This window comes from Callospermophilus lateralis, chromosome 1, assembly GCF_048772815.1.
Source record: "Callospermophilus lateralis isolate mCalLat2 chromosome 1, mCalLat2.hap1, whole genome shotgun sequence".
In the NCBI taxonomy this organism is placed as follows: Eukaryota; Metazoa; Chordata; class Mammalia; order Rodentia; family Sciuridae; genus Callospermophilus; species Callospermophilus lateralis.
In genome coordinates this window covers 138,907,364-138,931,321 of record NC_135305.1, presented here as the reverse complement: position 1 = coordinate 138,931,321, position 23,958 = coordinate 138,907,364, and the positions used below count along the sequence as shown (strand labels likewise).

The following is a 23,958-nucleotide window of genomic DNA, read 5'->3' as shown; positions in this document are numbered from 1 at the left end:
CTCAGTGGTAGAGCACTTGCCCAGCACATGTGAGGCACTGGGTTCAACTCTCACCACCACATTAAAAAAAAGGTATTATGTCCATCTACAACTAAAATATTTTTTAAAAAAGAAGAAGAAGAAGAGGAAGAAGATGTAGTAGTAGTTTGATTAGGAGTGAGGACTCTAGGGACTACCACTGATGGTAGTGGTAGAGCGCTTGCCTTGTACATGTGAGGCACTTGGTCCTATCCTTAGCACCACATAAAAATACAAAAGTATTGTGTCCATCTATAACTAAAAAAAAAAAAGAATGAGGACTCTAGAATCAGACTGCCTGGGTCCAAATCTAACCTCTGCTTTGGCTTCCTCATCGGTAAAATGGGGATAACAGGGCCGGGAGACTGAGGCAGGTGGATCATGAGTTCAAAGCCAGCTTCAGTAACGGTGAGGCACTAAACAACTCAGGAGACCCTGTCTCCAAATAAAATACAAAATAGGGCTGGGGATGTTGCTTAGTGGTCACGTTCCCCTGAGTTCAATCCCCAGTACCAAAAAAAAAAAAAAAAAAAAAGATCTATCTCCCAGGATTGCTGCAAGGATCAAATAATTTAATGTCTTCAAAGGCTGCAAATAGTGCCTGGCAAAGATAATAAATATTAACTCTTTTTACTATTGCTACTGCTACTACTTGTGCTATCCATTTTTTGCATGGACTGATATTAAGTAGTGGACCCTTGAATAAAAGAAACAAGGCCTTTGAGGTGCTTGTAAAACTAGTTTTTGCATTAAAGAATGATGTAGGTTTTGGGTGCTGAGGCTGTAGCTCAGTGGCAGAGTGCTTGCCTGGCATGCGTGAGGCACTGGGTTCAATCCTCAGCACCATGTAAAAATAAATAAAATAAAGGCATTCTGTACATCTACAAAAATAAATAAATAAATATGTAAGTTTTGCACATTGTCAAGGCCACTTTTTTGGAAAGAGTGTGGCATTATGTACCAAACTGGGGATTGAACCCAAAGGTGGTTGTACATGATGTGAATAAAAGGTTATAACAGCGTGTGTGTGTGTGTGTGTGTGTGTGTGTGCGCGCGCGCGCACACACATGACGTGTAATTTGAGCCACATCCCCCAGTCTTTTTAATTTTTTATTTTGGGACAGTGTCTCACTGAGTTGCTAAGGGATTCTCTGCCTCAGCCTCCCAATTTGCTGGGACTTATAGGCATGTTCCATCATGTCTACAACTGTTCTTATTTAATCTGGTAATTTGAGTTTCCAGAATCTGGGATTTACAAAAGGTATAGGGAAACTAATGCCCAGCACTGGGGGTATAGTTCAGTGGCAGACTGCCTGGTTAGCATGCCTGAGGCTGTGTGGGTTTGATCCTCAGTACCAAAAAAGAGAAATAGGGGGCTAGGATTGTGGCTCAGTGGTAGAGCGCTCGCCTAGTATGGGTAGGACCTGGGTTCAATCCTCAGCACCACATAAAAATACAGGCATTGTGTTGTGTCCATCTATACCTAAAAAAATAAATATTAAAAAAAGAAATAAAAGGAAAGAAAGAATAAAATAATGTACAAAAGGGTTTGTAACATTTAGGTTAAATAGGGAGAATTAGGAAAACTAAATACTCTTGGATGCTTCATTGAGTAGGCCCACAGAATGGAATGTGAGCATGATGAAGACCAGAAATGTGTGGAGATATCTGTGCTGTGATATTAGGCAGATAAACCACAGGTATATACAGAACTCTATTTTAAGAAAGCTATAAACTGGGCCAGTTGGAGTTTGGGAACAGAGAAGATGGGAAGGATAATTAAGTTCCCTTGGGGCAGAAACTACAGGTTTGTTTCTCTCTCTTGCCTCTCCTTTCCATGACCCTCTCTTTGAGGGGAAGGATGGACAGTGCTGGTGATCAAACTGTGGTTGCACTCTTGGCACTGAACTACATCCCCAGCTGGTACTTTGCTTTTGTAGCTGACTCTGGGAGTGCTTTCTACAAGGCATTCAGCAAATATATACATGTTGAATCTGTAAGCCAAGTAAAGGTGGTGGTGCTTGTGGACTAATGCTTACCTAAGAGTTCTTGGCTTGTGAGTTTTGCAGTGAAACTTTCAAAGGTGTTCATTTTGTTTTGTTTTGTTGTTTGTGTCAGGTTTTCACTATGTTGACCAGCCTGGTCAGATTTCTGAGCTGAAGTGATCCTCCTGTCTCAGACTCCCATGTAGCTGGGACTATAGGCATGGGCCACCACACCTGGCACAGGTGTTCATTTTAAAGATTAGATGATGGGCTGGGGTTGTGGCTCAGTGATAGAGCACTTACCTAGCATGCGTTTGAGGCAGTGGGTTCAATCCCCAGCACCACATTTAAAAAAAAAAAAAAATTAAATAAACAAAATAAAGGTATTGTGTCCATCTACAACTAAAAAATATTTTTAAAATATAAAGATTAGGGGCTGGGGATGTGGCTCAAGCTGTAGTGGGCTCGCCTGGCATGCGTGTGGCCCGGGTTCGATCCTCAGCACCACATACAAAGATGTTGTGTCCGCCAAGAACTAAAAATTAAATATTAAAAAATTCTCTCTCTCTGTTCCCCCCCACTCTCTCTTTAAAAAAAAAAGAAAATACTTAAAAAAAATTCTCTCTCTCCCTCTCTAAAAATAAATAAATAAATAAATAAAGATTAGGTGATAATTCCTTTTTTGTTTTGTTTTGGGGATTGAACTCAGGTACTCAGCCCCTGAGCTGCTTAGGTCCTTGCTTTTGCTGAGGCTGGTTTTGAACTCGCAGTCCTCCTGCCTCAGCCTCCCGAGCCACTGGAATTACAGGCATATGCTACCATGCCCGGCTAGGTGATAATTCTTCTACAAGATGGGATGTGTAGCTTACTTTTTTTAATTTGAAAAGCATATAAGCCCTTTTCTGAGACAGAGGCCTTTGTCATCATCTTTTTGTGTGTCCAGGGAAGTGTGCAGGATGTGAGCCATTAGATTAGGACTGGGAGGAAGAGTATGTGATGGTTGTGACAGTGAAGTATATTTTTACATAATTACACATACATGGAGTATAACTTATTCTAATTAGGATCCCATTCTTGTGGTTATACATGATGTGAACAAAAGGTTCTTATGAAATAGAGTTTGTATGTGTATGCTTATGACATGTAATTTGAAAAGCCATATTCAGGATATTAACTTTCACTACAATAAAGACTGTAGAAAGTACAATATAACAGAACCTTCTTAACTACTGTGACTTTAGAGAGGGAATTACTCATTACGGAGAAGAGTGGCTTATTAAATTTGACAGACGCTAGTATAGAGTAAGATTTTTGTCTACAGTGATTTTCTCTCTCTCTCTCTTTCTCTCTCTCTCAAGGTATCCAAGCCCGCCAATGGGATCTGTCTCAGCACCCAACCTGCCTACAACAGAAGAAAATCTGGAATATGTACGAACTCTATATGATTTTCCTGGGAATGATGCCGAAGACCTGCCCTTTAAAAAGGGTGAGATCCTGGTGATAATAGAAAAGCCTGAAGAACAGTGGTGGAGTGCCCGGAACAAGGATGGCCGGGTTGGGATGATTCCTGTCCCCTATGTTGAAAAGCTCGTGAGATCCTCACCACATGGAAAGCATGGAAATAGGAATTCCAACAGTTATGGCATCCCAGAACCTGCTCATGCATATGCTCAACCTCAGACCACAACTCCTCTACCTGCAGTTTCCAGTACTTCTGGGGCAGCGATCAACCCTTTGCCATCCACACAGAATGGACCTGTCTTTGCAAAAGCAATCCAGAAAAGAGTACCCTGTGCTTATGACAAGACTGCTTTGGCACTAGAGGTAAAATATATTAAGTTTGATCTTATGGGTCTTTTGACATTGGGTTTTTTTTTTTTTTTTTTTTTGGTACTAGGGATTAAAATCCAGATGGGTGCTTAACCACTGAGCCATATCCAGCCCATTTTATTTTAATTTTGAGATAGGGTCTTGCTAAATTGCTGGCTTTGAATTTGCAGTCCTCTTGCCTCAGCCTCCTGAGTCACTGGGATTATAGACATGCGCCACTGCCCCTGGTTTAATTTAGATTCTTTTTTTTTTTTTTTTTTTTTGGAATCTGGGATTGAACTTCGGGAAACTCAACCACTAAGCCATATCCCCAGCCATTTTTTATATTTTATTTAGAGACAGGGTTCACTGAGTTGCTTAGTGCCTGGTTTTTGCGAAGGCTGGATTTGAACTCACTGATCCTCCTGCCTCAGCCTCCTGAGCCCCTGGAATTACAGGCATATGCCACCTCTGCTCATTTAAGATTATATTCATGAGAATTAAAGAACTGGGTGATTCTGGAAGATGCATGGTTAGTGTTTCTCCCAGATTCTTGTTTCCTGTTCCTTGTTTCTCCCAGATTCTTAACCTACTTGCTTTTTTTTTCTGTTCCCCAAGCTTTATAGATTTAGTCTCACAGTAGTTGGTTTTCTTTGCATTAAGGAAATTTGATAATTAGATAGACCCCCATTACCTAGAGCAAAATCAGTATACAGATACATAGCCACTTGGTTGGATCAATATTTCTAACATTTGGCTGGATGCCATGGTATACCCCTGTAATCTCAGTGATTTGGAATACTGAAGCAGGAGGATTGCCAGTTCAAGGCCAGCCTCAGCAATTTAGCAAGGCTCTAAGCAACTTAGTGAGACCCTTTTGCAAAATAAAAAAATAAAAGGCTGGGAACTTAGCTTAGTGGTAAAGCACCCCTGGTTCAATCCCCAGTACAGAAAAGATTTTCTAACATGTGATTAGTTGAGAAATATTAATAAATATCTTTGATTCTATCTTCAGTTAGGCAGAGGAATGTTTAAAAATATATCATTCTTCAGGCTGGGGATGTAGCTCAGTGATAAGAGTACTTGCCTAGCCTGTGTTAGGGGCTTCAATCCCCAGCACTGTAAAAACCAAACAAAATATGTGAGTCCTAAATATTTATTGCTTGTTAAAGATTTTGTAATTTATAGCAGGAAATAGAACTTGAACATTTTAATTACTGAGTCATTTTCTAAGTAAATATTAACTGCTATTTATTTTGCTTATTTATGGTGCTGGGGGCTGAGTCCAGGGCCTCACACAACAAGTAGTCCACTACTGAGTACACTCCCAGCCCACATTAACTACCTTTTCAAAAAGACTTCTAGCTGGGCGTGGTGGCATATGCCTATAAACCCAGTGATTTGGGAGGCTGAGATAGGAGAGTCAAAAAGTTGAGGCTAGTCTCAGCAACTTAGTGAAGCCCTGTTTCAGAATACAAAATAAATAGGGGTGGGGATATAGCTCAGTGGTAAAGTGCCCTCTGTTCACTCTCCAGTATCAAAAAGATTAAAAGATGATAAAAAAGACTGCCGCAGCAGTGACACATGCCTGTAATCCCAGCAACTCTAGAGGCTAAAGCAGGAAGATTCCAAGTTGGAGGCCAGCCTGGTAAACTTAGCAAAACCCTGTCTCAAAGTAAAAAAGGGACTGGGGATATAGATGCAGATCAGTCAGTGATAGAACGCCTCTGGGTTCAGTGCTCAGTACCACAAAAAAACAGAAAGGGTGAGGGGAGGTTAGATGTCAGAATTCCCAGGTCTTTCATATATTGTTTACCTGGGAGAGATCTTTACATCCCTGAGCTTCTCTGCCTTTACCTATAAAATGCAAATTACTATAAAATAATGTATGCAAATTGCTATTATTGCTATCCTCAGTAGGCTGTTGTAAAGACCACATAAAATGGGGCTGGGGATGTGGCTCAAGCGGTAACGCGCTCGCCTGGCATGCGTGCGGCCCGGGTTCGATCCTCAGCACCACATACAAACAATGATGTTGTGTCCGCCGAAAACTAAAAAATAAATTAAAAAAAAAAAAGACCACATAAAATGATGCTTGTGAAAATGTTGTGTAAACCAAAATGTTCCTCTATATATATATATATATATATACACACACACACACACACACACATCCATACATACACATATACAAACACACACACACATACATACACACACATATACAAACACATAAATCATTGTGGTATGATTATAATGAGTGCTCTTCTTTAGCATTATCAAATTACATATGTGTTAGAGAAATAGATTATTAGTAACTATTCCCTGTGTATTCATTTGAAGGTCAAAGTAGGGAAGGGTTCAGAGAGTCCTGGTGCATTACAGTAGGGTAATATAATGGAGCCAGTCGCTTCAAGAAAGCAAAAGTTAAACCACAATTCAGCCTGCATACAGAAAAAGTTAGCTATAATTTGTTTTATGTGTATTTTTCCATTGGTTGTCCTCAATTTTTTGTGGAGCATTAGTAATGTCTGAATGAATATAGTTTCAGGTTCAGTGGTTATAGCCCTCTCATGTTGGCTGTAAGGAATGAACAAGCAACAGGGATCAGAGACTGGGAAGGACCAAGGGAAGAACAGGAAAGAATCTAAAACAAGCTGCTTCCACACAGATAGTCCTGAGCAGACCTTCTTTAGCTTTCTTACCCCCACATAGACCTGTCTTTATATACATGTATACCTCTGGCCTGGTCCACATTTCATACCTTTGAATATATGGATGCACTTGACACTTAATACCTTCCAGTTTGCTTTGTGGTTTCAGCATCTCTCATTTTAGCATGGGATTCATAGTAGGTGTGACTTGTGTGTTAGACTGCTGATTGTTGGCATACTAGGGTGAGAACCTTGAGGTTTGAGGTGCTCAGTCAGAATTTTATGCACAAGGGTGTTGTAGGGATGAAAATCAGATATTGTCAAGATCTAAACCTTGATCAGTGTTTCACTGAGTGTAAATGGGATCCAAGAAATAGTCTTTTGCCACACTCCACTTAATGGTATTTTTCTGTATCTTTAAATGAGATTTGGCTATAACAAATGTTTCTATAATTATGTTATCTTCTACAACTATGAGGATACTGATGTCTCTCAGATCCTGTTTAAACAACTTTCTTGGGAACTGATACAATTAGGTTACCAGGAAAAGTATTAAAATGAAAATGAGTAACAGTGACACAAGTAGGACAAAATGTGCCAGTAATTGAAGCTTCCTTATTCCCTTGATAGTATTTACAAAGAAGAACAATGGCTTAGGTGAACTGTATTCCTTGAATTATTTCACAAACTTTTTTTTCCCCATAAAACTTGACTCTTGTAAGAATATTCTTCAAACAGTGAGTGATTTAAAAACGGGTCTGTGTTTAGCCATTTTCTTTCTTCTTCTTCTTTTTTTTTTTTTCTTTTTTTTTCTGCTTTTCAAGAAATGAGTTGATCCAGTTATTTATTTGAAAGGGAAATCATGATGACCTGTGTAAGGTAAATTGAGGTGGGCGTCTCACATACTAATCCCAGCAACTCAGAATGCTGAGGCAGTAGGATTGCAAATTTAAGGCCAGCCTCAACAATTTAGGTCTTAGGCAACTTAGTGAGACCCTACTTCAAAATAAAAAAAATAAAAAGGGGATCATTGACCAGCAGAAAATGCTTGGAGGAAGGATGCTGTTGTTGTTTTTTAAAACAAAAACAAAACTGTAGTCAAAGTTGCATTCCCTGACACTGAAGAAGCAAGGTGATTAGGGAGATATTGTGGAACTATGTTCAAGTCCTGGCTCTTACTTGTGTAATCTTGAGCAAATTATGTATAAGGCTAACGTAACATATTTGTTGGTTGATACCAGGGATTGAACCCAGGGGCACTTTACCACTGAGCCACATAACCAGCCTTTTTTAATATTTTATTTAGAGACAGGGTCTTGTTGAGTTGCTTAGGGTCTCACGAAGTTTCTGAGGCCGGCTTTGAACTCTTAATTCTCCTGCCTCCTGAGCTGGTGGGATTATAGGCATGTTCCACAGTGCCTGGCTTGAAATGAGTTTTGAAGGATGAATAGAAGCTAGCTGGGTAAAGTGGGGGAAGGCATTGCTGGGAGGGAAGAGCTTGCATGAAAGTGATTAACACCACTGAGTATCTGCAAGTAGGTCAGCACATTTGGGCATGCCTGGCAAAGGCCAGAAGTAGCAAGAGACAAAGCAAGGAAAAGTGGGCTGTTGCCATACCACATGAGCTGAGGAGATAACAACTTTCTTGTAATGCCTTCATTTGAGAGATGAAGCCACCAGTTTCCCACAACTGATGGAAATTCCGAAATTTGTAGGCAGTTTGCCTTTTTTTAAAATATTTATTTTTTAGTTGTAGTTGGACACAATACCTTTTATTTTATTTATTTATTTTCATATGGTGCTGAGGATCGAACCCAGGGCCTCATACATGCTAGGTAAGCGCTCTACCACTGAGCCACAACCCCAGCCCTGGCAGTTTTCCTTTTTTATTGATTGATTTTTAAATTTACAGCAGATCCTTGGTTTCCCTGTAATAATATTCTCACTGGTATGCCAATATGCTTTCTGACTGAAGAAGAAATTTCTTAGTATCTTTAAAATTGTGCTTAGTCTTGGGTACCCACACTCAAAGAGTGTTTATTGTATGAAATTTTTGTATCCAAGTATCTAAATTGAAAGTGGGTTGGTGCTATGGGTTACGAGAACAGTTGATGATATGAGCTGGGGGTTTGCAGGAATCAAAGTCAGTGTAACAGATTCTGTGGAGGGAGAATAACAGTTATTTAGGCAGCAAGTGAAACTTTAAAAGTAAGTCAGGATAGAGTGAAATAAATCAAGAAAAATAAGTTTGTCATCCCATTCCTTATCTTCCACCCCCTGATCAAACCCAGAGGTGCTGTACCCTGGACTACATCATTATTCTGAGACAGGATCTTGCTTAGTTGCTGAAGCTTGGGACTCTCCAGCCTGAGCCACCCTGGTTGTTGAGTTTACAGACACATGCCGCCCTACCTGGCTAACCAACTTTAAAAATCCTTTAGGTCATTTGGCCATTTTCCTAATGCATTTTATCCATTGGCACTCCAGTCTCAACTTGGACACCTTCTAAAACATTCACTCGTTAGAGCTTTATGAAGTGCTGATTTTGAGGCAGGCTAGGAGCTTGGGATACAGTAGTGAACAAAACCAGATTTCTGTCCTTGTGGAACTTCTTGTATTTATAGATTCATAAGGTAATTTGTTCTGAATTGTATGACTCCAGTAGTTAACAAGTTCTTATATTCTACAAGTTCTTACCATCCAAAAATCATTCCCTTTCTTAGCCCAGTGTTCTTTTTGTTTGTTTTTTGGTACTGGGGATTTAACCCAGATGTGCTTTTCCACTGAACTACATTCCTAGCCATTTTTTTTTTTTTTTTTTTTTTTTTTTTTTTTTTGAGACAGTGTCTCCTCCTGTTTTAGCCTCCTGAGTTTGCTGAGATTACAGGTGTCACCACCATACCTGACTTAACCCTGAACTCCTAGGCTCTGGTGATCCACCTGCTTCAGCGGGCGTATACCCAACTTTAGTGATTGGACTTAAGTCCATGATCTTACAGTTGGCCCTCTTGAATTTTTGGGTTGTTTTGTTATACTATCTGTACACCATTTATGAATCTTTTGTACTCCTGATTATGTTGTGTAGCATATTGATCACACCCCCTTGATTTTGTGTTCCCTGCAGGTTTTGTAAAATTAATCATTTAGATTTTGGTACTAATGTCCTTTTAGACAGCCTCACCTGACTTATGTCACATATGTATGAAAAGACAGGTGAGATTGGTCTGCTTGAGCCTATACTTCCTTATTATACTTCCAGACTCCATTTTCCATCCTCAATCCTCACAAACCATCTGTTTGATGATCACATCCAGAATTTGTTCAGTTTTTATTTTAGGCTCACCAGTTTTGTTTTTTTTTTTTTAAGAAACTGTGGTATTTATTTATTAATATTTATTTTTTAGTTTTCAGCGATACAACATCTTTGTTTGTATGTGGTGCTGAGGATTGAACCCAGGCTGCACGCATGCCAGGCGAGCGTGCTACCGCTTGAGCCACATCCCCAGCCCTCACCAGTTTGTTTTATAGAATTTGTTATATTCTCTGTTTTGACATGAGCCAAAAGAGAGCCCTTCTGCCAGTATCCTATGATGTAATTTCTCTGTGGCAGGAGACCAATCTTGGGCTTTTATTCCTGCTTGCCAGTGTGTTTGGCCAACACTTCAAATATATATCTGTCCTTATCAGTCTAAGAGCATCCTTTCATCTGGTTTTGATTGATTGATTGATTCTAAGGGTTCTTTGTATGAACTTACCATTGTCCTTAAGATACTTGCTCTTTGCTCCCCTTAGAGTCACATATGATTGAATTGTTGAAATTTCTTGTTGGATTGTCTTTGCCCAATTTAAAAACCCTTAGCCATTGTATTGCATGTGAATCTTTGTCTTTTTTTTTTTTTTTTTTGTACTGGGGATTGAACCAAGGGCAATTTCCCATGGGTCTACATCCTAGCCCTTTTGAATTTTTTGCAAAGTTGCTGAAGCTTGCCTCGAACTTTTTTTTTTTAATTTTTTTATAGTTGTAGATGGACAGCATGCCTTTATTTGTTTAATTTTTTATGCAGTGCTAAGGATAGAACCCAGTGGCTCACATGTGCTAGGCAAGTGCTCTGCCATTGAGCTACACAGCCCTAGCCGTTGAAATTTTGATCCTTCTGGTTTAGTTTCCTGAGTTGCTGGGATTACAGGTGTGCTCCACCTAACTGGTGTCTGAATCTTTTGAGTTTGGCTTTCCAAAGTTCTATAGTATAATTTCCTTCACTACTCGCCTGGAATTCTTAGTTTTCTACTTACCAATTAATGTTTCATTTGTTGGAATTAAATTTACATTAGTGGGACTGGGGATGTGGCATGCTCGCCTGGGATGCGTGCGGCCTGGGTTCGATCCTCAGCACCACATACAAACAAAGATGTTGTGTCCGCCAAAAACTAAAAAATGAATATTAAAAAATTCTCTCTCTCTCTCTCTCTTTAAAAAAAAAAAAATTTACATTAGCAGTTTCTTCATTGCTGCTTCTACTTACTGAGATGAAGTAGCCTACAAAGCAAATTTAGATTTCAGTGGTACTGGGTTTTTTTGTTTGTTTGTTTTTCCTCACAGGGATCAACGTGATTTCCTTAAGCTGGGTGACCTTATTTCCTGTAGTATTTTAGGTCTCTACGAGATGATTATGAAGCATCCCTAGGGGCCCATTCATGATCATAGCCTTCTTACAGTTTTTTGGTCTGGTCTGGTTTGGTTTGGTACCAGGGATTGCTGCTGAGTTACATTCCCAACCCTTTTTATTTTTTGTGTTGCCCAAAGCTGGCCTTGAATTTGAGCTCCTCCTGTCTTAGCCTCCCCTGTCCTTGGGTTGGGATCACAGGTGTGTGATACCACACTCAACACATACAGCTTTTTAAGTGAGAATCTGAGGAGACTCAGGCATGGTGGCCCAGGCCTGTAAATCCCATCATGTCAGGAGGCTGAGGCAGGAGGATCACAAGTTCAAAACACTTTAGCAAGAGACCCTGTCTCTAAAAGGTCATTATGAAGCATCTTACTCATTCCTAGAGTCCCATACATGATCACCCTGCCTCTAAATAAAGTACAAAATAGGGCTGGGGATGTGTTTGTTGAGTGCCCCTGAATTCAATCCCTGGTGTCCCCCGCCCCCAAACAAAATAAAAGAATAAGAATCTTCAGAAAATCCTTCAGAATTTAAGGTTCTAGGTGTTTTTGTTTGTTTAATATTTTACTTTTTAGTTGTAGTTGGACACAATACCAATTTAGTTTTTATGTGGTGCAGAGGATCGAACCCAGGGTCTCGCACATGTTAGGCGAGTGCTCTACTGCTGAGCTAACCCTAGCCCCCTTGTTTGTTTTCTAAAGAGACAGAATCTTGCTGTGTTGCCTAGGCTGGTCCTGAACTCCTGAACTCAGGAAATTCTCTTGCCTTAGCCTTCCAGTTAGCTGGAGCTATTGGGTGTACAACACTGTTGCCTGGCTCTTGTGGGTTTTGTTTTGTTTTTGGTGATGGGGGTTATTTTTTTTTTCATGTTTTTAATAACACATTTTTCTTCTAGCATATCATATTCTCAGTGAGTTATGAATCAGAGATAGCGGTAGGTACTGGAGCTTTAATCCAGGGGCAGTCTTATCACTGAGCTACATTCTCAGCCCTTTTTATTTTTTATTTATTTATTTATTTTTTTTTGAGACAAAATAAAAGTTGGTGAGGCTGGTTTTGAACTTATAATCTTCCTACCTCTAGCCTCAAGATCAGAGATATTTTCCCCAGGATGAGAGAGAATTATTTTTTAAAGATTTTTGTTTCTCTTAATGTGTAAATTGGGTGAAAATACCATGAAGTTGGGACCCTACTGTGTTTCGGGCAAGGCCTATTCCAGCCTAGTCCGATCATCCATTCATTCATTCATTCTTTCCTTCTTTTTTGGTACTGGTAACCCAGTAGTGCTTTACCACTGAGCTACATCACCTGGCCTATTTTATTTTAATATATATATTTTTTTCCAATAGCATTGACTTTTATTCGTTCATGTTAAGTCACCTGAAATGATATTTGTTGCATTTAAATGCTCATTAATGTAAATGGTTGAACAAATCCATTTCAATGGATACTCAATATCCCACAGTTAAGTCACTTCAACACAGCCTCATGACAACTCCCACACCAAAACAGTACTTTATTTTGTAAATTTTGACCCATTATTACTCCCATGTTTAGTTTTTTTTTTTTTAAGCTGTCAAGTGTACACGGTGAAGAGAAATTTGTTAAGATTGGTGATGCACCTGGAAAATATTATTTTAATATTTTGAGATAGGGTCTCACTAAGTTGTTTAGGACCTGATTAAGTTGCTGAGGTGGGCCTTGAACTTGCAATTCTCCTATCTCTGCCTCCCAAGTAACTGTGATTACAGATGTGCACCACCATGCTTTGCCAGTTTAGTCCTTTATGCTGACCTTCTCTGTTTTCTGTATCTGGTAATAGCTGTTGGGTAAGAAGAACCATCAGCAAGGGATCTCACAGTTTATTTTCATTCCAGTTCCAGGGGCAGGTGGTCCCAACCTCATCTTTTTTTTCTTTAATACACTTAGAACTTGAGATTTGTATCATTTACTGGCAGTCTTCCAAGTAGTATATGGCAGAACCCCGATTGAGCCAGTTTTTTGTTCGTTTTGTTTTCTTTCTCTTCTTGCAGTACTGGGGTTTGAACCTGAGCCTCACACATGCTAGGCAAGTGCTCTGCCACTGAGTCCTCAGCCTTCCAAGTAGAATTACAGGTGTGCACCATGGCACCCAGATCCTCAATTCTTTGGTTTTTTAAAGCAATTTTCAGATGTTAATTCACATCATATAGTTCATCCATTTAAAACAACAATTCAAGATTTGGCATGATTTAAAATGTGTATTAAAACACTGAGAAGGCAACCTACAAAACAGAAAAAATATTTGGAAGTCATATCTGACAAAAATTGAATGTTTAGAATATGTAAAGAACTCCTAAAACAAACGGACTGGGGTTGTGGCTCAGTGGTATAGAGTGCTTGCCTAGCATGTGTGTGGCACTGGGTTTGATTCTCAGTGCACATAAAAAAAAATAAAATAAATAAAGATATTGTATCCATCTATAACTAATAATTTTTTTTTTTAAATGGGCAAAGGACAGCACCATGGTGCATTCCTATAATCCCAGCAACTTGGAAGGCTGAGGTAGGAGGTTTGCAGTTTTGATGCCAGCCTCGGCAATTTCACAAGACTCTGTCTCAAAATAAAAAAATGCAAAGGCTAGGAATTTACCTCCATGGTAGAATGCCCCTGGGTTCCGTTCCCAGTATTGTGTGTGTGTGTGTGTGTGTGTGTGTGTGTGTGATGAACTTTGAGTTTCTGTATCTCCATATGATAATTCCATATTGTTTCAGTTAATGTGATTTCATGTAATAATTTTGAAATCTGAAATTTTTGAGTCCTCCATCTTTGTTGTTGTTTGCTTCTGAGAAATAGATCACTTTGTTGCAGGTATTTTTATTCTTTTGGATGTATTATAAATGCAATTGTTTTCTTAATTACATATATAGAATCATACCTGAAATCTGTATGTTGATCTTATACCCTGCAACTTTGTTGAGTTTGTTTATTTTTATATTTTTCATGTGGGCTTAGGGATTTTCTGTATATAGGATTATATCCTGTGAATAGAATTAATTAAATAACTAATTTGTTTATTGCAGTACTAGAAATTGAACCCACCAACACTGTATCACTGAGCTACATCCCAGCCCTTTTTATTTTGCTAAATTGCTAATACTGTCCTCAAATTTATAATCCTCCTTCTTCGACCTCCAAAGCTGCTGGGATTACAGACATGCCCCACCACTCCTAATTTCACTTCTTCCTTAAAACTTACATTCTCTTGCATCACAGCATAATGTCCTATGAGTCCTTTGACCTCTGCCTCATTCTAAAATAAAATTCCGTTTTCACAAGAACTGTTAACCAGTAAGCAGCCCTTTTGAACCTTGAAGGATAATAGAATTTATTTATTTATTTATTTGGTTCTGGAAATCAAAACCAAGCCTTTGTACATGCCAGACAAGCATTTTACCACTTAGCCACCCATTTCAGCTCCGATATTAGAAATTTTGAGGAAGAGACCCAGTTTTTAGTATTAAAAACAAGTTAGAGAGCTGGTCATGGTGATATATACTTATAATCCCAGCAACTTGAGAGGCTGAAGCAGGAGGCTTGCAAGTTCAAGGCAGGTTTCAGCAACTTAGCAAGGCACTAAGTAACTTAGTGAGACCTTGATTCAAACTAAAAAGTAAAAAAGGACTGGGAATATATCTCAGTGGTAAAGTGCCCCTTCAGTACAAAATAAATAAATAAATGACTGTTAGAGCTGGTGTGCCTATAATTCCAGCTATTGGGAAGACTGAAGCAGGAGGATTGCAAATTTGAGGCCAGCCTCAGTAATTTTAGAGAATGCAATCTGAGAATATCAGTATGGGGTGTGAACGCTGGTAGGGAAGCATAAAAACATTATGACAACCAGTATTTTGGCCTTCCAGGGCCTTGACTACTGCACAAATCAAGTGCTAGAAGTCAGATGGTAGTTATTCCTAGGATACACTCTGGACTAGAGGGATGAAGGAAACTACTGCTGACAGCAGGAAGTTCATGCCCTGTTGCCTTCTCTTTGCATGGTCTTCACTAGACAAGGAACAGGACTTCGTATTTGCTTCCTGGTCAACAGTTTGTTGATCCTAGTATATATGCTCAAATGTTTATTTCCCAATTTCAAATGTAGATAGACAAAAACATAACCATTTTGACATTCCTGTCCTGTCCTGTCCTGTTCTTTCTTTCTAGTGCTATGGATGGAACCTAGGGCCTCATACATGCCAGACTTGTGCTCTACCACTGGGCTACTTTCCCTTTGGACAATTCTAATAATGATTCGGATTGTCCTGTTTTTGTTTTGTTTTGTTTTGTTTTGAAGTTGTAGATGGACAGAATGCCTTTATTTAATTTATTTTTATGTGGTGCTGAGGATCGAACCGCGTGCCTCACTCATGCTAGGCAAGCACTCTACCAATCAGCCCCAGCCCCAGCCCCAGCCCCAGCCCCAGCCCTGGATTGTCCTGTTTTATATGGTGAAAATTTATAAAGATGGTTTTTCAGTTATATGTCTCCTCTTGGTCTATTGATAGGTTCAGTGACATCTTCCAGACTTAAGTTTACTCTTTGAACCAGGTTGATACCCAACCACTTCCAAGATTGATCTGCCCTCTAAAGTGAGTGTGATACTTAAAAGATGTCCTGAGTATTATACAGCCTGCTGCCCACAATTCTGTACAGGCCTGACTGTAGATGAGATTCTTCCACAGTTCTATCAAATAGCACTCAATCTCTGATTCTAACAGCCATTTTTCTGCTCTATTCATTATTCCTTGTTCTAGTATAAGACAGTGTCCTTCCTCTGGATTCATAGCAAAAGGAAAGAAAGAAACTCTTGCAAGGCCAGAATGGCCATTAGAAAACTCAAAACCATTCTTTTTTTTCCTAGGTTACTCTTTGACCTTTGTTGCAGGTCCAAGTTCTCTCTGTTGAAGCAATAGCTTCTTGCTCCTGAGCTCTGTAGTGTCGATTTAGTACTGCTGTTTTTATACTGTGTTGCTACATAACAAACAATGAGTATCTGCCATGTCATATTTCTATAGTGGATTATTTATTGTCCATCCCACAATGGACAAAACTTTTTTGAGGATAGGAACTGACCTGTTCATTTTACAAGCAGTAGAAATTTAGTAACTCTTATTAAATTGATTAGTTAGGATTTGTGGAGAATATCCTGTAAAGAATGCCAAAGTCACCAATTAACTGAGATATGACTATTCCTGGCAAGTTTCAATATGTGGCTCACCTTTAACTCAGTCTTCTCATTGTCTTCCTCAGCTGCTGTATCTATCACCATAATTTATAAGACTTGTGTTTTCAGGCCTCCCCCTCATCTCTCATTCACAAATGCTATTTTTCTCCTCATTTCTGAAGGCTACTTTGTTACTGATAAGGTTGATAACCTTGCTTGACTGATTCCCACTCTTCCCTTGGTGCTTCCAAAGGGCATGGCCAGCAGAGGGACCTCTATTCAGGAATCTCCACTCTCATAATAATTACCATCTACTTTCTTGGGTGTTCTAGTTAATAGTTCCCATGTCATATTTCATTTAAATATTGTAAGAGCCTTCTAAATTCAGAAGGAAACTGACTTGGGGTCACTTAAGCAGTGTGCTACAGTCACAGAGCCACTAAAAATGGCAGAACCAGGACTTTCAGGCAGTTCTGTCATGCTTTAAAGCTCATGATGGACTGCTTCACTGTTGCCACTTTATATTTGTTCTAAGGAGATCAAAGTTTTTGTAGATCTTAGATCTTATTTTTATTTAGGTATGTCTTACATTCAAGTTGTGTCTTTCTGTATCCTCAGTACACAATGTAGAACATAGCCAGGGGCTCTAAGCAGGGTAAACATCTTATCTGCAAAGACTACTGGGAGCTGCCTGAAGGGCCTTCATGTGTTCTTTGTTTACATTGGAGGCTTCATGGGGACCTTTAGGACTTGTTTGATTTGATAAGAGTCACTTATGTTTCTGTCTTCAACTGTGAAAGAACAGATCTGAGATTTCTTGGTATTAGCTTGGTGATTCCAGGCAAAAGCCAGGAATGTAGGCTGGGGATGTGGCTCAAGTGGTAGCGCGCTCGCCTGGCATGCATGCGGCCCGGGTTCGATTCTCAGCACCACGTACAAACAAAGATGATGTGTCCGCCGATAACTAAAAAATAAATATTAAAAAATTCTCTCTCTCTCCTCTCTCACTCTCTCTTTGAAAAAAAAAAAATTAAAAAAAAAAAAAAAAAAAAAAGCCAGGAATGTGAGAGGGTTTTATTTTCTTTTTGTCGTGCTGGGGATGGAGTCCAGGACATCATTCATGCTAGGCAAGAACTCGAATGCTAAGCTACATCCACAGTCCTGGAATGTGATTTTTAACTTCTTGAAATGTTAAAAGTATAATGGCATATCCTTGTACCTGTCATATAGTCTATATCTGGGAAAGAGCTTGGCAAGTTTGAGAAATAGAAAAGAAGCCAGTGTGATTGGAGGGGAAAGGCAGAGTGGCATGGAATGAGGTGGCAGAGCCAGATTAGGCAGAACCATGAAGATCAGAGTGTAGAAAGAAGGAGTTCGAGGGGGTTTAAATAGCAAAGCAGTGATTTAGTTTTGTTTATATTTTAAAAGATCAATCTTTCTGTTCTAAGGCCCTTAAACCAGCAACTTGTGCCCTTAAGAACCTTGCTTAACTGCTTGGCTATTTATACCCAGCATCAGGTATATGGGCCTACTACTTTCTAATCTTTTTCCCTAATTCTTATACTTTCCCAGAAACTAGTTTGCAAGAGATTCATAACATACACAGAGTGCAGGATGATTCAGCAGTTTCCCTCCTTCAGAGGACCATATGGTAGTGGTATGCATTAGGAGTGAAGAGGTGACTGTAGAAGAGCAGAGAGAGAATGGAGCTTCACTGGGCATGTCTGCCAAAATCTTGGAGGACAAGGTCCTGATCTCACAGAAGCTTGCTTTCTACAAGTATCAGTGGGAACTCAACTGGTGGAATTACTTTACAGAATTGCACACAAAAGAGGAGCAGAGAGAAAGGAGAGAGTGGGTGAAATCTTTGCCTTCAAGTGTCACAGAACATCAGAAAGGTAGAGCGCTAGAATTGGGCCATCAGGAGGGTCTTGGTGAATGAGAGCAATATCCAGAGTATGATGGATGGGGTTTAGCTGGAGGAAAGGAGGTTGGGAGTTGGGATGATTGGGCTCATGTAACATAGATGGTGGCAGATGGCTCAGAGCTTGGTGGCTGGGTTGATAGAGCCAGGTAGTGAGAGGCTGTGGGAACATAAGGTGGGAGTGATTAGCAAGAGGTGAGAGCACATTCACTTAGGCTGGTGGGATAAACTGACCCAAGAAGAGGTGGGAGAGGGCTACTTGGGGTGGGGTTTTCAGGAAGGCAAGTTTTATTTTCTCAGATTTGCCATATATATAACTTAGGTGAACTGAAATTAACAAACTTGAGGCAAGATGTCTGTCTTTTGGGCACCTGGAATCTACCATTCCAAGTGTAGTGACCCACCTAGTAACCAGGAAAGGCAGATATAATGCTTCCCAAGGCCTGTGTTAGAACCAATGCAGTGGCAGGCTCCTGGAGAACTGGCCTTCACGCTATATGGCCCCCAGTTGTGGCAGGTGGATTTCTAAATTTGCCTCCACAATTGATTTGTTAGACTGGGAGCAAAAGACGACTCTTTTCAAATGAAATATTACATGGAACCCAAATTACAACATGAAAATTTTATTTTTTTAGTGGTTCAATGAATTAAATTCAGGGCCTCAGGAATGCTAAGCATGTATTCTGCTGCTGAACTACCCATACCTAAGAATTGCTTTAAAAAGGAATTAGGGGGCTAGGCACGGGGCGCTGGGTTCGATCCTCAGCACCATATAAAATAAAATAAAGATGTATCCACTGAAAAATAAATATTAAAAAAAATTATCTTTCTCTCTCTCTCTCTCAAAAAAAAAAAAAAAGGAATTAGGAGGAGCTGGGAATATACCTCAGTAGTAGAGCACTTGCCTAGTATGCTTAAGGCCTTGGGTTTGATCCCCAGCACTAAAAAAAAGAGGGGTGTGGTAATTTAGTTTTGTATTGGGCAGGAAAAGTTGGAAATAACATTATGAATGGTAGATTTGGTCTTATTGCCCTCAGCATCCAGTTTATTTATGACTTTGTTTGTTGCAAGTGGTGGTAGGTTTTTGTTGTTATTTACAAAACACAAAGATAGTTTTGTTTGTTTTTAAGCTTTGACTTTGCTATTTTGCAAGAAAAGCTTTTTTCCAAGGAAGGTCTACATTAAATTAACTTACCAAGGCAGTATGCCAAAAAGACTATAGGAAATTTGAATGTGCTTTTTATAATAACTTTATAAAATGTACTTTTTTAAAAAAATTAGAGCCAGGTGCAGTGGTACACGCCTGTAATCCCAGCGGCTCTGGAGGCTAAGACAGGAGAATAGTGAGTTCAAAGCCAGCCTTAGCAATGGCAAGACACTAAGCAACTCAGTGAAACCCTGTCTCTAAATAAAATACAATATAGAGTGATAGAGTGCCACTGAGTTTCAGGTACCAAATAGACTTGGACCCTTAAAGCACCTTCCCAGAAGTCTGTGGATCTCCAGAACAGTTTGAAAACCACTTCCCAAATCAAATTCCTGCTTTCTCTTGATGAGCAGACCTTATCTGGTACCTATCCTCTGGCAGTAGGTAGAATTTCCATCACCCTGCATTTTAAGATGCTCAGAACTGGGCTTCCCCCAGTGACTGCTCCATAAAGGGAGTAAGAAGTGGACAGATCAGGGAGGCATCATTGCTGCTCAGAGTCTTGGTGACAACAGTTCCATCTGATATGAATTGGAGTAGAGCAGACACTCTTGTTGGGAAAAAATTGATTTCTTTGGATAATGCTTGTGATTTTTCATATTTTCAGAGCAATACTAACTTTGTCTTCTTTCTTCATCCCTGTAGGTTGGTGACATTGTGAAAGTCACCAGAATGAATATAAATGGCCAGTGGGAAGGTGAGGTGAATGGGCGCAAAGGGCTTTTTCCTTTTACACACGTCAAAATCATTGACCCTCAAAACCCAGATGAAAATGAGTGATTGCTGTTGTCCTGTTTTCTGCTGCTTCGTTGTTCTGCCTGTCATAGTCTCCTTTGAAGTGGGAAAGCATTCTCTCTCATAGGCAGGTTACACTGCATTGCCAATGTCCAGCTTTCTGCAGACTGGCGATCTCTCATACACATTTGGAATGCACACAGCGGCTGTCTCCTGGCATCTGTATTATAGTCGTATTGTCAGAGTAGCCGATTTTAGAGTTTTTTGGATCATAAACTGGAAATGCTGGTGGAAGCACACATGTGGAGAGAAGCTGACAAGGAAAGGGTCTTCCTTCTCATCGCTGCCCTGTTTGTACTTGGGACTGATTTCTGTCGTGTTCATCAGAGAAAGCTTGAGGCCGTAGTGAGAGATCCTGCATGTCGCTGTTCCACAAAGTGGTGGCTCCACCACCAACTTTTTCTTGAACAACACAGGAAGTGAACATTAAGGAAGAGAGAATTCTGTCCTAGGCACCCTGCCCCCCGGCCCCCAAATCTGGCTTTTCTTTCATTTTCTTTTGGTTTGGTTTGGTTTTGGAAGACTAATTGGACTTGTGTGTTCTGAACAGATTTTTAAGTAGCAGGTTGGATTTTTGTGATAGTCCAGGGAATGGCACTGCCTCTGAGCTTCTAAATTGAAGCTGCTGTAACTAAAGGAATATGAAAAGAACAGCTCTGAAGTGTAAAGGCCTTTATTGTCTTGGTTGTCAGTAGTACCTTGTTTTACCATGTAGAAAATAACACAATAAATCAGCAGTCAGTGGTGGGCCAAGCTATGTACACAGGCCTCTTGGATTAGTTTGTCCCCAAAAACATTAGAGTCAGAGGTAATTTGGGGGAAAGCCTTTGCTTACCTTGTTTGCCAGTGATGGGTGGGGGTGGGGGTGAGGTTGAACATTTGGCTAATTTTCTGTCCCAATTTTCAGAAAATGTACCCCTTTAAGTTATATGACTTAAATTTCTTTTAAAAGTGAGGTTAATAGAATCATTGAATTTCATTCACTGAAGCCTACCCAGTCCTTGATGCCCCAGCTCAATCTTCCTGGGCTGCTGGAGAAAGATGGTGCTGATGCTTCCAAATAAAGGAAATGCTAACTGGAAATTGGTTCATTCACTTGAGGTCTAGTATTATAGTGACTAGGAAGAACTCTTAACCAGTTTACCATTAACCATTTGTTACTTTATTGTTATTAGTTATTAAAGTATTTTCTTATTAGCTAAAGAGACCTGTTTTTTATACAAGCCAGCTCTGGTACAAGTGTGGGACTGATGTCTGCTGAGCATGACAGATAAGAATTCTGGAACCTTTACGTAATTCATTCTGCTCTCCCTCTGGACCCTAATGAAGACAAGCTCAGCTCAAAGTGAATACTGCAGAAATGTAGCAGCAACCTAAAGAGTAATTCAAGCATTTATGGGGCATCTGCTGCAACTATAGCCCTATCTCTGGAAGTGCTTAGGTTTTGAGTTCAGAGTAATGTATTCTGGTGACAGAATCAGCAAAACAACCAGTTTTCCATTTCTTTATTACTTTGTCTTTAAATCAGGCTGATAACTGCCATATTAAAGAATCTTAAGAGTCTTCCTGTGACAAAATAACAATCAGATGGAAAAAATACCACTGTGGCTGTCTGTGGTTTTCCTAGAAAATGCTTAAGAGATCAGCTTCTTACCCAATGAGAAATGTGGCCACCTCTTACAGTTGCCTTTTCTGGCCAAGTCCGTTTAGTGGGCTTGTTCTAAGTTCAGGCCCAGCCTTATACCCACAGGTGGTGGGAGTATGACAGAATCCCTACACTGCCTAGAAATACTGCTTGCCTTTCAGCCCATAACCTGGTTCCACCCTGCCTTCTTGGCTCCTGCATCTGAGCGGAGTGTCTAGCCTTGATCAAAGAGGGCACAAACCCTAAGACCTTTTAAAAATGGATATAGCTGAAGGGCTTGGCACCTTTTGATTGTAACAGTCGGCTCAGAGTACCAGTAGTAAATGTTCATTTCAGAAAGCAGGGTTTCCTTTCATCCAGGTCTACCAACCAATAGCAAGATCCACCCTATAGGATGTGCTTCAGAATCAAAACACTCCACAAACCTGGAGTTTGTTTCCATAAAGAATTACTTTAGCCAATATAAATGTCTCCAGGGTTACCTAGGAGATTGAGAGCTCAATCCAGAATAAGTCTTGAGTTCTGAGCTCTCAAGATGTGTGCCAAAAGTAGTAACTTTTTGACTTGAAAACCTTATCAGTTTTGTTTTGTTTTGTTTTTTTAATTAGGTGGAGAAATTCTATTTTTCACACCAAATAGTGGAAAGCAGCACCTTTGCCTTGGCTTCAGTGCCTTGGTTCCCACTAGTCTAGGAAAATGTTCATGCTTCATAGAGCACTGCAAATTTGATGCAGGGGTGGGCTTCCTTTTTTTAACTGTTCATTATTGTTACCTGCTCTGCTTTCCTGTGTTGTAGAAGATGTTAATGGAAAATAATTTAAATTAACTCACTATGATTTTTCACCTGGGAAGGAAACAAATTATGTACTAGAAGGTATTGATAGTCTGATTAAAAACTTACTTGTCCTGGAAAGGACTTCCACTACAGGAGTCATCCTTATTATTTGTGCGCTGTTTGGTAACCACCTGACAACATGGTTAACAAAGAGGGTGCATTGATCAGCTGCTGTTTGTGACTTTGGCCGCCCAGACTCAACACCTTCTGTGCTCATGGAAAGGAGGAAAGGACTGCTGCACCCTCCTTGGATCTTTGCACCCCTGGCACTGTGCTGGCCTTCCTTTACAGCTGTTTACAGACAAGACAGGCCTGAGAGAAGACGGCCACTGCTCTTGTAACATTTGCTCAGAGGAATATGAACATTTTATTTTTAGAAAAGGGATGATGTGTTTTTGTGCCAGGTGTTTATAATTTAATCCTTTAATATTATGTTCATTAACCTCTTAAAATGAGTGAATTCTTGATAGTTTTAACACAGTACCTAAGACTAATGCTTTCTGTGGACATCACTGAGCTCTGCCTCAAACTCCACCCATTGGGACCAGAGAGCCATGTCCCTGGTAACTGCTGTCAGTGTGAACACTGAGCTGGTTGTATGTTCTAAAGGAGTAGAAGGACAGTTCTCTGAGACAGAATCGTTGTCCCTGCAGGAGGAACAGTGGCCTTGCTTCCTGACGGTCTTCACTGTGTGTTTTAAAACAACAACGTAAAACTCTTTTGACCTGTAACTTAAAGATCATAAACTTCAGGCAATAATATTTTCTCTGTAAGCTTTTAAAATTATTTTTGGGGATCATAGCTTGTTTTATTTTGTGCTATAAAATTAACAGTATTAAATGACTTATATTCTTAGAATACATTGAGTGTCTTTTCTTAACAGATTAGTGCCTTTTTATTTTTGTATTCCATTTTACGTTTCTGGTCCCAGCATCAAAACCCTTGTTTCCATGGCCTGTTTGTACATTGTCTCAATAAAATTTGCATCAGCCGGTGGTGGTGGCAGCTTTGGTGTTTCAGTGTCTACTCAGTCAGCTCCTACCAGGTTCCCCAGCCGTTAAGCAATGGTGAAATCCCTTGTGTTCCTCAGAGCCCTCCTCCCCCTGTGCTGCTGCCACTGCCACACAAAAGCACCCCCTTTCCCAAACTCTCATATTTGGGTCCTCTCTCCAAAAGAGAAAAAGAATCTTCTCCCATTGTATGGGTATAGTGGGT

General features: G+C 39.9%; 1 protein-coding gene across 1 annotated transcript in view; it reads left to right on the top strand.

The window, feature by feature from the left end:
- The window catches only part of Crkl (CRK like proto-oncogene, adaptor protein), a 32,817-nt gene extending 9,079 nt beyond the window's left edge, over window positions 1–23,738 (top strand). The window contains exons 2-3 of the mRNA XM_076862574.1: window positions 3,362–3,827; window positions 20,114–23,738. Coding sequence (XP_076718689.1) covers window positions 3,362–3,827; window positions 20,114–20,248 — 601 coding nt within the window. The 3' untranslated portion in view covers window positions 20,249–23,738. The remainder of the gene's footprint in view (window positions 1–3,361; window positions 3,828–20,113) is intronic.
- Window positions 23,739–23,958: the final 220 nt, after the last annotated feature.